The sequence below is a fragment of the Nematolebias whitei genome, chromosome 7, assembly GCF_014905685.2.
Source record: "Nematolebias whitei isolate Nwh7 chromosome 7, NemWhi1, whole genome shotgun sequence".
Classification (NCBI taxonomy): Eukaryota; Metazoa; Chordata; class Actinopteri; order Cyprinodontiformes; family Rivulidae; genus Nematolebias; species Nematolebias whitei.
The window spans coordinates 5,739,842-5,752,414 of NC_056504.1; the positions used below are offsets into that span (position 1 = coordinate 5,739,842).

The 12,573-nt window shown below is 41.1% G+C and overlaps 2 protein-coding genes across 2 annotated transcripts in view; one reads left to right on the forward strand and one right to left on the reverse strand.

Annotated features, from left to right (window-relative positions):
* lhfpl5a (LHFPL tetraspan subfamily member 5a) overlaps positions 1 to 1,631 on the reverse strand; it is a 3,300-nt gene extending 1,669 nt beyond the window's left edge. Inside the window, exon 1 of the mRNA XM_037679091.1 lies at positions 1,229 to 1,631. Coding sequence (XP_037535019.1) covers positions 1,229 to 1,631 — 403 coding nt within the window. The remainder of the gene's footprint in view (positions 1 to 1,228) is intronic.
* Positions 1,632 to 9,225: 7,594 nt separating this feature from the next.
* Positions 9,226 to 12,573, forward strand: part of LOC119412118 (kinesin-like protein KIF21B) — a 40,315-nt gene continuing 36,967 nt past the window's right edge. Inside the window, exon 1 of the mRNA XM_037679092.1 lies at positions 9,226 to 9,631. Coding sequence (XP_037535020.1) covers positions 9,591 to 9,631 — 41 coding nt within the window. The 5' untranslated portion in view covers positions 9,226 to 9,590. The remainder of the gene's footprint in view (positions 9,632 to 12,573) is intronic.

Here is a 12,573-nt window from a genome sequence, read left to right on the forward strand (position 1 = left end):
ACACACACACACACACACACACACACACACACACACACACACACACACAGAGGAGAATGTGTGAAGCTACATCTGTTCAGCAGCCGCCTCGTGTTTCAGAACCGATCTGAAATATCTGATCTTTACCAGGCAGACACAATCATTTTAAAAACACAGTTTAATTGCTCTGTCTTGCACTTTCTGTGTGAATTTACAATAATTAAAAGCATTTTTACAAGTTTACTGTGAAGTTTGTGTATGTACGTTTTTTAAAAAGTGTAGAAGTAAAACGTCTTTAGTGTTTCTGTAAAAGTTTCTTCCAGGCATGAAAACGTTCAGCTTGTTCAAAAACATCACGGTAATGACTTTTGGTATTTGTGACTTTTGTACTTTTTGAAATTTTTAAAATGTGATTTACTTTGTTTTCTTTCTTACTGAAATTCACTTAAATCTAATTTTGGAAAAAAAAAACTTTTTTGCTCTTTGAAATTTATTTCAGCACACTTGCTTCTTTTTTAGCTTTTAGCTACTTATTTGCTAATTTTAGCTTTTAGCTACTTTCTTTCTTATTTAAGTTTTTAGCTATTGTTTTTGTTAACCCTAGTTTTTAGCTACTATTATGCTGGTTGTAAAAAATATCTTTTAGCTACTGTAATGCTAGATTCAGTTTGTAACTATAGTTTTGCCAATTCTAGCTTTTAGATACTGTAATGTTAGTTTCAGTTTGTAACTACAATTTAGCAAATTTTTGCTAAATTTTTGATCCTAGCTTTTAGTTTCCATTTAGCTGGTTTTAGCTTTTAGGCATGCTTTGCTTATTTTAACTTTTAGCTAGTGTTTTGCTAGTAAAGTTTTTAACTACGGTTTGGTTATTTTAGCTGTTAGCCACTGTTTTTCTAGTTTAATTTTAGCTACTGTTTTTCTGGTCTTAGCTTTTAGTTAGTTTAGCAAGTTTTAGCTTTTAGCTATGTGTTTACTTATTTTAGCTTTTGCTATTTTAGCTTTTGGCTACAGTTTTCCTAGTTTAAAGTTTTAGCTACCATTAAGTTAATTATAGCTTTTATTTAGCTAGTTTTGGCATTTAGATGCTGCTTGTTTGAGCCTTTTTGCTACTTTTAGCTTTTGTTCTGATTGTTGTATCTTTATTCAGCTTCTTCTTCAGCAGCACGCAGCATCCACTGGTGATTTGTGCAGAAAGTGCACATGTTGCTCCTTTAGTTGGTGTTCCTGCTATAAGCAGCTCACTGACTGGAGGCCAGCTGCATCCACGCGCAGATCTTGTAGACGCTGCCGGCGTTGCAGAAGAAGAAGAGGCTGAAGCAGACGATGCTGCCCACGATCAGCAGCATGGAGATGCCCACGAAGAACATGGCCGTCTTGAAGGCCCCCGAGGGGATGGAGCCGAAGTCCAGCGCGCTCCCTTTGCAGGTGAGCTCCGAGGTGAGCGCGTTCCCGATGCAGTAGTGGAAGAGGCCGAAGTATCCGGCCTGCGGCGTGTTCACGCTGTCCCCGATCCAGTAGGGCTGGATGAACACCACCACGGTGATGACGGAGAAGGTGATGGTGAACACCGTCCACATCACGCCCACGGCCCGCGCGTTCCGCACGTAGTTGGTGTGGTAGATTCTGGCAGCCTCCTGGGCAGGAAGCATGTTGAGAGGAGGCGCACAACAAGAGGACAACTTAAGTTACAAACGCTCAAACACACGAGTCCATGAACAAGACTGAACCGCCTGCTGAAGAGTCTCTCTGTGGTTCAGGTTCAGGTTGTTGGTCGTCTCTTCTCTCCAGGGGAGGCTGAGGTCTTCAGATAATGAATGATTAATGTTTAAAAGATCCGCCTAAAACCTAATGGTTCAGATTACTGTGGCTTTGACCATTAAGACTTGGAGCCTCCCCTAAAACATTACTTGTTAAATATATACATATTGGTTAAGTAAAACTTTTGCCTTTTCTTTCAGAGTTTGGTTTTCATTGGATTGAACAAAGTGTCAGAGGGCTTTTCCAACTTTAGCCTTAAGTTGAGCGTTTTAACTAGCTAACCTGAGCTCCTGTTTCCCATCTCTGAACATTTAGGATCTAATGTTAGGATTTAAACGTCACACCAAAATAAATTCATTAAAAAAATAATCGCTTTCTAAAGAAATTTTGTTCAGTGCTTGAGATGCAGATACTTTTTCAACTCTGTGTAGTACTTCAGTTCGCCACTAGATGGCGCTAAGGAGCTACCTATCCACTTAATACTGTTCATTTTTTTTAAAAAAAAGAGACATTCTATTTTAAAAAGGCATATTGTATTTGTGGAATTATAGTCTGTGGTTGACAAAAAAAAGTTTCTTGTTGCTACACAAGTGTTTCTTTTAATCTGGGGCTTAAATATACATATAAAGAAGAAAAATGGTCTTTCAGAACATATAGCGTATATTATCACTCATTGTAAGCAGCCTTTTAAAAACAATTTTATTTACAAGATAGTCGTATTCAAGGACATCATGTAGGACTATACTATACTGACAGATAGTTTAACACCTTACAGCAAATCATGTATGATGAGAAAATGTCACTGTGGAATGTTTCATCTTGTTCTGAGGGATTATTAACTATGTTTGTAAAATTAAGTAAGGATTATTCTTACCTAAAAGTTAGAGACTTCTTAATCCACTGGTTACGATAGATGCATAGATAAATAGACAGATAGATCATCAGGGATTAAAAAAAACTAAAACCACGCTCTGTCCAATATGGTTGCATTTCTTCTGAATAATTTCTTTACACAGTGGTGTAAAACTCCACGTTTATGAAGCTTAATTTCTGTCACACACTTTAGCTTTAGCCATTTCTGCAGGACACAGCTAGAACACGGTGACAGATAGTATTTTTTCATGCCTCTTCATCCCTTTGCTCTTAATGTTCGGTTATGTTTCTGCACAGTGACACTATTAAAGCGCGTCGATCTGTTCACATCTCAAACCCTGATGTCTGACATTTTGCTTAAATTAGCAACATTCTCATAACTGGCATCGGCAGTGTGTTTGTGTTGCATATGCGCACATGGGCATGCTGTCTTTTTGTTGTACTCAGCTTTATTAAGCGATGCAGCCTCCATGTGAGACAGAAGCTGTTTATAATCAAGTTATCTGGAGAAGAAGCAATCCAATTTTCTGAAACAGAATGGAGGGAGATTTATTGCGTGCATGAGCGTTAATGTCCTTGTGTGTTGGCAGATGAGAAAAGGCTTTACATTTTATGCTGTTTATGTGTGCATGTGTTTATTTTGCGCTTGTTAGTTGAGATTACTGTGCATCAAACCATGCATCACTCTGAACTCTTTTCATTGAACGCATTAACTTCAATGATCCACGATGAAGAGGATGTTTTGTGTCACTGCGATATCCCACAACAAAAGCACACCTGCAGAGATTATGAGCTAAATCTTTATGACTTTAAGGTGAACTATAGAATCTAGTGAGTCTATTTACTCCCAGTCCATACGTCGGGTGAGGTGTGTGTGACCGGCTCTCTTCATCGTCTTTTGTCGGTTTGCTCCAAGAACTTCTGCGAGCACAAAGATGCTCTTTTTGTTGTTGTTGCCACTTTTCCTGTCCCTTTCTGCCTGCCTCCAGAGGCCGTTTCCATAGAAACACGGGGCAGGATGCTCTTAGACAAAAAAAAGCCACAAGATCACATTAAGAGGTGAAATCACAGTTGAACTTGAGCCTAATTAAAAGGTTGATCATCATACTAGTTTTTAGCTGTTAGTTAAAACTGTGCTAAAAATCCACAATCCTACAAGTACTAAATGCATTTTTATGTCCGTCTAAACGCAGAATATAGACGTGACCTTCTTTTTAGGGCAAGCAAAGAGGATGCTATTAGCTCGATGCAGAGGACTCATGAATAGGCACCCACATTTGACTTTCTCCGTTCATCACATGCTCATACACATGCACCCACTAACTCGGTCAGTGACTGTCCCGCAGTAAGACCCCGAGGCTGCAGTGACCGGCCGCCTCTACGAACCACCTTCGTGCCTCCACCCAGCCGCTGCGTGCTCACAGCTCAGCAGGAAGAAGCGGAGACGGGGCTGAAACGCAGTAATGTGTAGGTCAGTAGGTGCCCTGGGGAGGGAAGCTGAAATGTAGGTCTTTGTTACAGTAGGCTCTGATCACGATCAGTCACAACTATCTTATCCCCTCTAGAAACAAGAACCCCTGAAGTATACTGGTTTAAAGAACTTGTAATATGCTCATCTACAGGTTCACGTTTTATTCTTTATTCACTTTCTGTTGAAGTGGTTTATTTCAGCTTGCGTTTCTTTAAGGCCTTGACTGATCGAAAATCACATTTACTCATTCAAAAACAAGCTTATTCCTATGCAACAATCTTTCATTACCGACATTCAAACAGTGTATTCTATACTCTAAGTTGTAATAATGACAGATGTGAAGGGCTGTGAGTGGGACTTTGTTTAGCGACGTATCAGACCCATAACATTTGCTTTACCGTCCTCTCTGGTGAAAGCAGAAGGCACTTTTTAGTTCAGCGTTGTTTAGTCTCAGCTAAAGGTACACTTGTAAACAAACGCACCTCTGTAGATGTAATCAGACCCTTCTCGTATAACACAACACAAATGAACACACACAAAAAAGAGGTTGTGAATGCTGCACAAGTTTATGGTCAAACTGTAAGAGCTGAAAACCGTTAGCAACTGTTCTAGCTCGACAATAAGCAACTGTGTTGTTGGCATAGAAGTGTGGACTGTGAAGTGGGTGGGTCCTAAGACCGAGCCTTGTGGTACACCATTGTTGACAGATAGCTGGAAGAAGTACACAAGTTATCGCAGCGTAATTTGCACCATGTAGCTCCGTGTGATCAAACTCTCACCTCCATGCCTCACTGTTAAGAAAATGCCTAATCCCTGTTTAATGTCAAACAATCTGAACCCAGTGTAGAATGATGTTCTGATTCCATCTGCCCATCAAATGTCATCAGGCTCAACATTTTATATTTTAGAGTTCACGACTTGCTTTATTATATTTTCAGATTATCAACATCAAACTTTTTTCATTCGAAACTGTAATCGTGTTTAGCTTGCAGTAAAAGTTTTATTTCTTATGTGAGAGAAGTTGAACTCTGACAGACGACGGGCTGAAACGAGGAGTCCAGCACTGCAGCTGACACAGATACGTTTCACACATCGCTCGCCTGTCGCACACAAGCAGGAAACACAGACGGTATCAAACGCCCATGAACAATCCTTTAACTCCGCCAGTAACTCCGTTTACTCTGCATACTCACGGAGGAAAACCATGATTTCAAGTGTCCCACTGTCCTTTATGGAAATGCACTTTTCCTTTGCCAGCTGGTGAATCTATAAAACGTGTGTTTATGAAATCTTGACCAATTTGAACAGTTTTGTTATGCTAAAGAATGGGGGAGGGGGATTAATTTATGAAGCTTCAAAGCCAAATATAGAAAACTCCAGTGAGGGATTATAGAAACATCAAAGTGAAAAAACGAGAATGGAGAATAAGGGTGCAGCTTCATCTTCTCTTCTTTTAGCGTGATGCCACATGATGGAACAATAGACCACTGGACTGGATTGGGGTCAAACGCATCTTAGTTTTAGCGTGGCAACGTTAACGAGGCTTTTAGAACCTTACTGAAATATAGTATCAGCAGAAATCACATCTTCTGTCCTTTCACACGTTGGATATCAAAACCACAACGTTCAGCGTTTGAAAATTCAATATGTCTGTGGCACATTACAGTTTTGACTCATCCTCATGGTTTGAGGCCAGGATAGAAGGGATTAGCTCCGAAAATTCAAATTCTGTGGGTGTTTCTAAAAGAAGCAAAAGCTGCTAACCTCACTGTGACTGACGAAACCTGAGGGTGGCTGGAATGATTTTATTTCAACGCCTCTTATGCATTCAGGGTGCTGGCAATTTGACTAAAAAGATGGATTTTGTTGCAGATTTACAAATGCATCATTAGAATATCTTCCGGGTCTTAAACCCCACGCGCAGGATGTTATGAAGCATGCTTTTTACATGAAGAAGTAAACAAGGGGAGTAAAAACGGTCTCCCAGAGTGGATGCCAGAAGGGGAATGCTGTGGGGGTTAACATATCTCAATGAAAACAAGGCAGCCTAATTATGTAACCATTTATTTAAGTCTTAAAAGTTCACTGTAAGAGATGGGTGTGTGTGTATCGCCCTGGCTTCTGTGCTGTGTCGCCCCAGCTGCAGTGGGTTTCCTGCAGATCTGGGAGGATTGCAGCTTTATCCTCATAACTGGATGTTAATCTTGATGGAATCCAGCATTGCTGCCTGTACAGCACGAACACTGCCACCTGCACACACACACAGTGTTATGGTCTTAAGCGCCTCTTTGGCTGCACAAAATGGGTTTATAGAACATGCAATCAGTTCAGAACTACTGCATATTTACAGCGTAAAAAGGATTTTTTATTTATTTATGTCACATATATATTTATTTTTGGATTTACGGAGAAAACTGGTTAAACAAATAGTAAATGACGGCTCTTAAAGCACAATCTGGGTCTGTCTGCTGTTGTGAAATAGTTCACAGACGTGCGTTTGTGTCATGCTGGGAAATAACTTATTGTGCAGCAAGATAGGAAAACCATTGGGCAATTTTGATCACTTCTAATTTTGGAAAATCGTGAATGACGTAGAGAAAGAGAATTTGGATAAACTGGAGTTCTTCGTATTGCAGAGAATCTCTGCTGGTGTGGTAAATGTGCTTTCATTTTGCATGGATCATTCAAACCAGTTAGAGACTTGAATGCATCTTGAATGTTGCAGGAAGCTGCACGGAGAACGGAAACAAAATAAATCCACCTCATCATGAAGAAGTGTGAAAAGAGAAAATGTGGAAAAACTGAGGAAGAACATGGCGAAAGGCACTCAAGAGAATCAGCTTCCCCTTTTGAAGAATGTGACTCAGACGAAGGGAAGAGAGTTGTGTGCCACTTCCTGTTTAAACCCGGGGAACCTGACTCCACCTCGCACATAATAACCTCTGAAAAGGTTTCAACCTTTGACCCTGAGGTGTTCAAGAACAGTCTTCAGCAGCACAGGCCTGCAGGACCAGCCTGCTTAATGAGTTGAAAAGCCTTACTGTGGGTGTGCTGCTGGGCGGGGCCAAACCCGGTTTATGGACATGCTGATTGGTCTGTACGTCTCAAAAGGGGCGGGGCTAACAGAGCGATTGGCTTCATGTTTTGTCAATTCATTGTGATTATGCTGCATTCAAGGGCCTCACGTACTATTCTGTTATTATAGAAAAAACTTTTGTCTTTTTTTTTTTGCATTGTAGTAAAGATTTTCCTCAACTAGACTTAAAGTAAATAACAATGATTAAAACAAACTGTTATTTACCTAATAATTTTCATTATACTGCATTAGTGTGATGGATTTTTGACAGTAATTTATTAAGCTAAGGAAGTAAACATTAGTTTCTGATGTTATGTTGTCACTGTGCATGTGTTCTGTTTTATGTTTTTACGTGTACTTTGGTTTCGTCCCACAGATCAAAAACATGCATCTTAAGTTAAACGTCAGCTCTAAATTGCCCCTCAGTGAGAGTGTAAATGACTAAGTCAGGATAATATTCTTCCTTTTAATGTTTAATATACCTTAAGATGAGATATTTAACATTAGATGGCAGTGTTGAAAACAGTTTTTAGTGGGTGTGATGGCTGGAGTTTTTGTGGGCATGGATGGGAGAAGCTGGCTTTAATAAGGTAATCACTTGTGCAGAAATAAAGGGATGCAAAGAAATGGAGTTGACCAGCGTGTTGACTTTGAGACTAAGGAGTAAGTCACTAAGGAGTGTCATAACTTTAAAGGTGCCACTCTGTCGGCATCGGAGGTTGAATCTCAGGTGGTTCCTGTAGTCCGCCCTCTTCCTTGCTGCTTGCTCAACCTCTCAAACTAGTCTGAGGCAGTCCTGGCCAAAGTGGTTCAAAATATCCTGATGCATGCTCAATAATCCAGGTTTTCTACCCGAGTTATTGAGCATGCATCAGGATATCTAAAGATTCACTTTTGAAGTCTAATACAGGTGCTGGTCATAAAATTAGAATATCATGAAAAAGTTCATTTATTTCAGTAATTCCATTCAAAAAGTGAAACTTGTAGATCATATCCATTCATTACACACAGACTGATATATTTCAAATGTGTATTTCTTTTAATGTTGATGATTATAACTAACCACTAATGAAAACCCCAAATTCAGTATCTCAGAAAATTAGAATATTGTGAAAAGGTTCAATATTGAAGACACCTGGTGCCACACTCTAATCTGCTAATTAACTCAAAACACCTGCAAAGACCTTTAAATGGTCTCAGTCTAGATCTGTCAGCTACACAATCACGGGGGAAGACTGCTGACTTGACAGTTGTCCAAAAGACGACCATTGACACCTCGTACAAGGAGGACAAGACACAAAAGGTCATTGCTAAAGAGGCTGGCTGTCCACAGAGTTCTGTGTCCAAGCACATTAATAGAGAGGAAAAGATATGGTAGGAAAAAGTGTACAAGCAATAGGGAAAACTGCACCCTAAAGAGGATTGTGAAACAAAACCCATTCCAAAATGTGGGGGAGATTCCCAAAGAGTGGACTGCAGCTGGAGTCAGTGCTTCAAAAACCACCACGCACAGACGTATGCAAGACACGGGTTTCAGCTGTCGCACTCCTGTCACATTCTGAGATACTGAATTTGCATTAGTTGTCAGTTATAATCATTAACATTAAAAGAAATGAACATTTGAAATATATCAGTCTGTGTGTAATGAATGAATATAATACAAGTTTAACTTTTTGAATGGAATTATTGAATTTTTTTTTCATGATATTCAAATTGTAAGTCCAGCACCTGTATAAGATTGCCAGCTATTTGACCTTAGCAACACAAAAAATGTCCCGTACACACGCACACGCGCACGCACACACACACAATACTAAAAGAAGAAGTACAACGTGTGTTGCATAAACATATAGAGTGTAGTTTGTCAACGTAGCAATTGAGCAATATTGAGCATGAACTTTTGGTATCAACTTAGCAAACATTTAAAATACTTAAGCGCGTAAAGAAAGATAATTGGCTAATTTAGTTCAATTTTGAAGCTATTCATATGTGACCTAGTCGAGTTTACGTCCTGAAGCGAATGATTGTGGGATTTCCGGCGGCTCCTGAAGGCAGCACCGCCCCTCCAGTGAGCGCTCAGCCAGCGCGTGAACCCGGAGAAGCGCTGAGGCTGCACGGGCTCGCACACATGCTTCGTTCACGCGGCTCGCACAGGATGTAGCGGCTGAAACGGAGCACGGAAGGACAGACAGACAGAGAGACAGGCAGAGAGACAGACAGACAGAAAAAGAGCGGCTTGAAAAGGGCGATGTGACGAACAGCGAGCGCACAGAAATGACCGCCTCAGCGGGGGAGAGGAAGACGAGAGGAGTCCGGGTGAGGCACCTCACCGCCGGCAGGTCTTGACGGCTGCTCCCGCCGCCGCAGCGCACGGTTCAAACCTCGGAAACCACAACACGCACACCAAAACACTCAACGTTGAGATCGACCATGGCGAGCCTGGGCGACTGCTGTGTGAAGGTTGCGTTGAGGTGAGCCCCTGTTTGCTGGGAATCATAGCACTTCCTCTCACTTGAATGCACCACGGCAGCATCATTTTCACACCTTACCGCCAGTGCAGGTATTAGTCCTTGTTTAGCAGCATGTGGGTGGTGCCGTGCACTTTACTGATGAGACAAAACGCGTGCGTGTGTCATGCGATTTCCAGAAGACTGATTTGATCCTGTGAGGCTGGAGTTGTGCACAGCAGCAGGTCTCATTCATGATGACATCACCAGCACAGCTGCATTCAGGGGACAGGCAGGAGAATAAGCCTTTTTCTCCAAATCACTTTTTGCATAATTGTTCTTGCAGGCATCTCCACCGTACAGCTCTGCAGGGTTGGGCTGGCTGTTCTTTTCCTTACTTTGTCTCTCTCAGATGAAACGAGCACACAAACGTGCTCGCCACCTCCACATCTGTAAAGCTCTGGCAGCACAGCTAGCTGCTTTTGAATTGATGCTCTCAGGTCTTTAGATGTGTGAGCTCAAAATAATGGCAGACTCAAATGCATCAAGTAAATGTGCTTTTATGAGTTGGCACTTGCTGGGTGCTCGCAGCCGGACTGCTATTTATTTAGTCTTTGTGTATAGAGCTCAATCAGTATAAGGACACACTCTCTTAGACCTCCCAAAACTTTCACACGGCTCAGAAAAAATACATTTTTTTGTCATTTTGAGAATCTTTTAAAGAGCGTTATGTGCAAAAAAATGAAACCTGGATTGATTCTGCCAATGCAAACCAGCTACAACGTTGCGAAATGTGACAATCCTTCATTGGGGACCAATTTGTGATCCATTGATTGGAATGTAGTGGGGAGTGGATAATGTGGGGGGAGGTTGGTCCTGTGCAGCAAAGATGAGACCTGAAAGCAGTGGCTCCATTTCCCCAGGGGACGTCTCGGTGTTTAGTCGGCCACAGAGTGAAGCTCCTTTGTGCTTGTTCACACAGTAACAGGAAGTGAAGCTGCTCAAATAAAAGGAGAAGCTCTGTATGATGGAAACACATTTATCTGATGGGGGTTCACATCCGACGTGTGTCTGTACAAGTTAACTCGTTCTCTGCGTGGATATTTGGTCGCTCTAGTTTCACATTTCTTGAGCTCGTTGAACAAACACTCTTACTAACAGCATGTTGGTCAGCTTGTGGCACGTCTTCTCTAACTAATTTGACCAAATTGTTGCACTAGTGCTCAATAACTCTCAACTACTGGCTTATTTACTGCACTGCTGGACTAGTACTAAGTAAATGTTCAAAAACTTCATAAAGCCAACTAGTGCTGTTTGGTCATATGTGTGTACAAGATAACCAGTGTACTAAAGTTTTAACTTTTCTCTAGTTGATAAGTCAAAGCCACTTTTGGTCTTACTAGTTAGTAATTGTGGGTAAAAATGTTGCTGTTGGGCTCAACATGTTTAGTTAACTATCGGACTGATTATACTTGTGAGGTCAAACATGCAACTAGTTACCTGATTGTAGTAAAATGTTAAGTACTGTGTCTCCAAGGTATTTAGTACTGTCACACAAGTGTCGCTAGTTAAAGTGTTTCTTTTTTACTAGTAAAAGTGTTTGTTATCAAGTCAAAATGACTTTTGATAACGATGACATTAGATTAAACGGTTGGCCAAATATAGACACATGTCTGATGTTCTCAAATCAAACATTTAAACTAAAAATGGATGTTTTTGTTTCCGGCTCTGCAGCTTTTTCTATGATTAAAGCTAAGCTTTTATTGTTGTGAGCCACCAAACTTAAAGGAGGGTCAAATCAACAGCGAGGACATTATAATCACAACAATGTTTAATTAGCCCGATCGATCGTCAACAGAGTTTGTAATTACACGATGCCCGAGCTTCCTCTGCTCCGTTTCACCACGTCTGACCTATATTTACATCCCCCTCCGAGTGCCACAAAATGTGTCTGTGCGTTTCACAGGAAATGGGAAATTGGCAAATAAACACACGGAGAAGGACCACTTCCTGCCGCACAAGCACAAGCAGTAAAACAAACCATCTGAGCTTCTTTTTCCTTTTCCCTGAGAAAGTCGTCCACCGATCAGACGGAACGGCGTTTAATCGCTCCCATGTTGTGCTGCCCTCAGGCCGAAATCTACAGATTGGTACGTTGGGCGTGCGTGTGTGAACATGCAGCCGTTGAGGTTGAAGCGACACCAGCTGAAGTCACCGGCACCTTCTTCCTCAGTGTCTGCTCTGCCGTCCATAAACAACGTCTCAGTGACATGGCCTACAATCCTGCATTCAGACTCGACCGCCTGAGGAATGGATTATATGCACACACTCTCTCTCATGCACTGAACGTGCAACGATTCAAGTTGGACATGACCACATGCACGTAACGTAGCTCCTTGCTAAGTGCTAAATGGCGCTCGCCTTGGTTTAGTCTCTTCGTGCAGCTGCGTTCAGCTCAGTTTGACGTGAACAGTTTAAACGTGAGAGGATTCGTTTGAACTCGTCACGCACGTGGAGTTGAACCTGCTGCTGATTTTACACCAAGTACCTTTTTTTTTTTTAGGCTCCATCGTAAAGCTTTACATTAAAACACAACCTGATTGTAAGCTGCTATAAATGTCATTAATTCACTGATTGGAACTTGTTATGAGCATCTTCTAAAATTCCTTTTGCATATTGATTTTCTGTTCTTCCTTTGTGTTACTTACCGTATTTTCCGGCGTATAAGTCGATCCAGAGTATCGGTCAAAAAAAAGAAAGAAAAAAATAACACGAACAGGAAAAAAAAAACATATATAAGTCGCATCAGTTGCATTAGTCCAAAAAAAAAAACATAATGAAGAGGAAAAAATAAAATAAGTTGTTTCAGCATATACAGGAAGTCATATTTATTATGCGTTTATTTAATGGTCAAAACGGCTTCATTTCACCTGGGCAGCTCCATCCATCCATCCATCCATCCATCC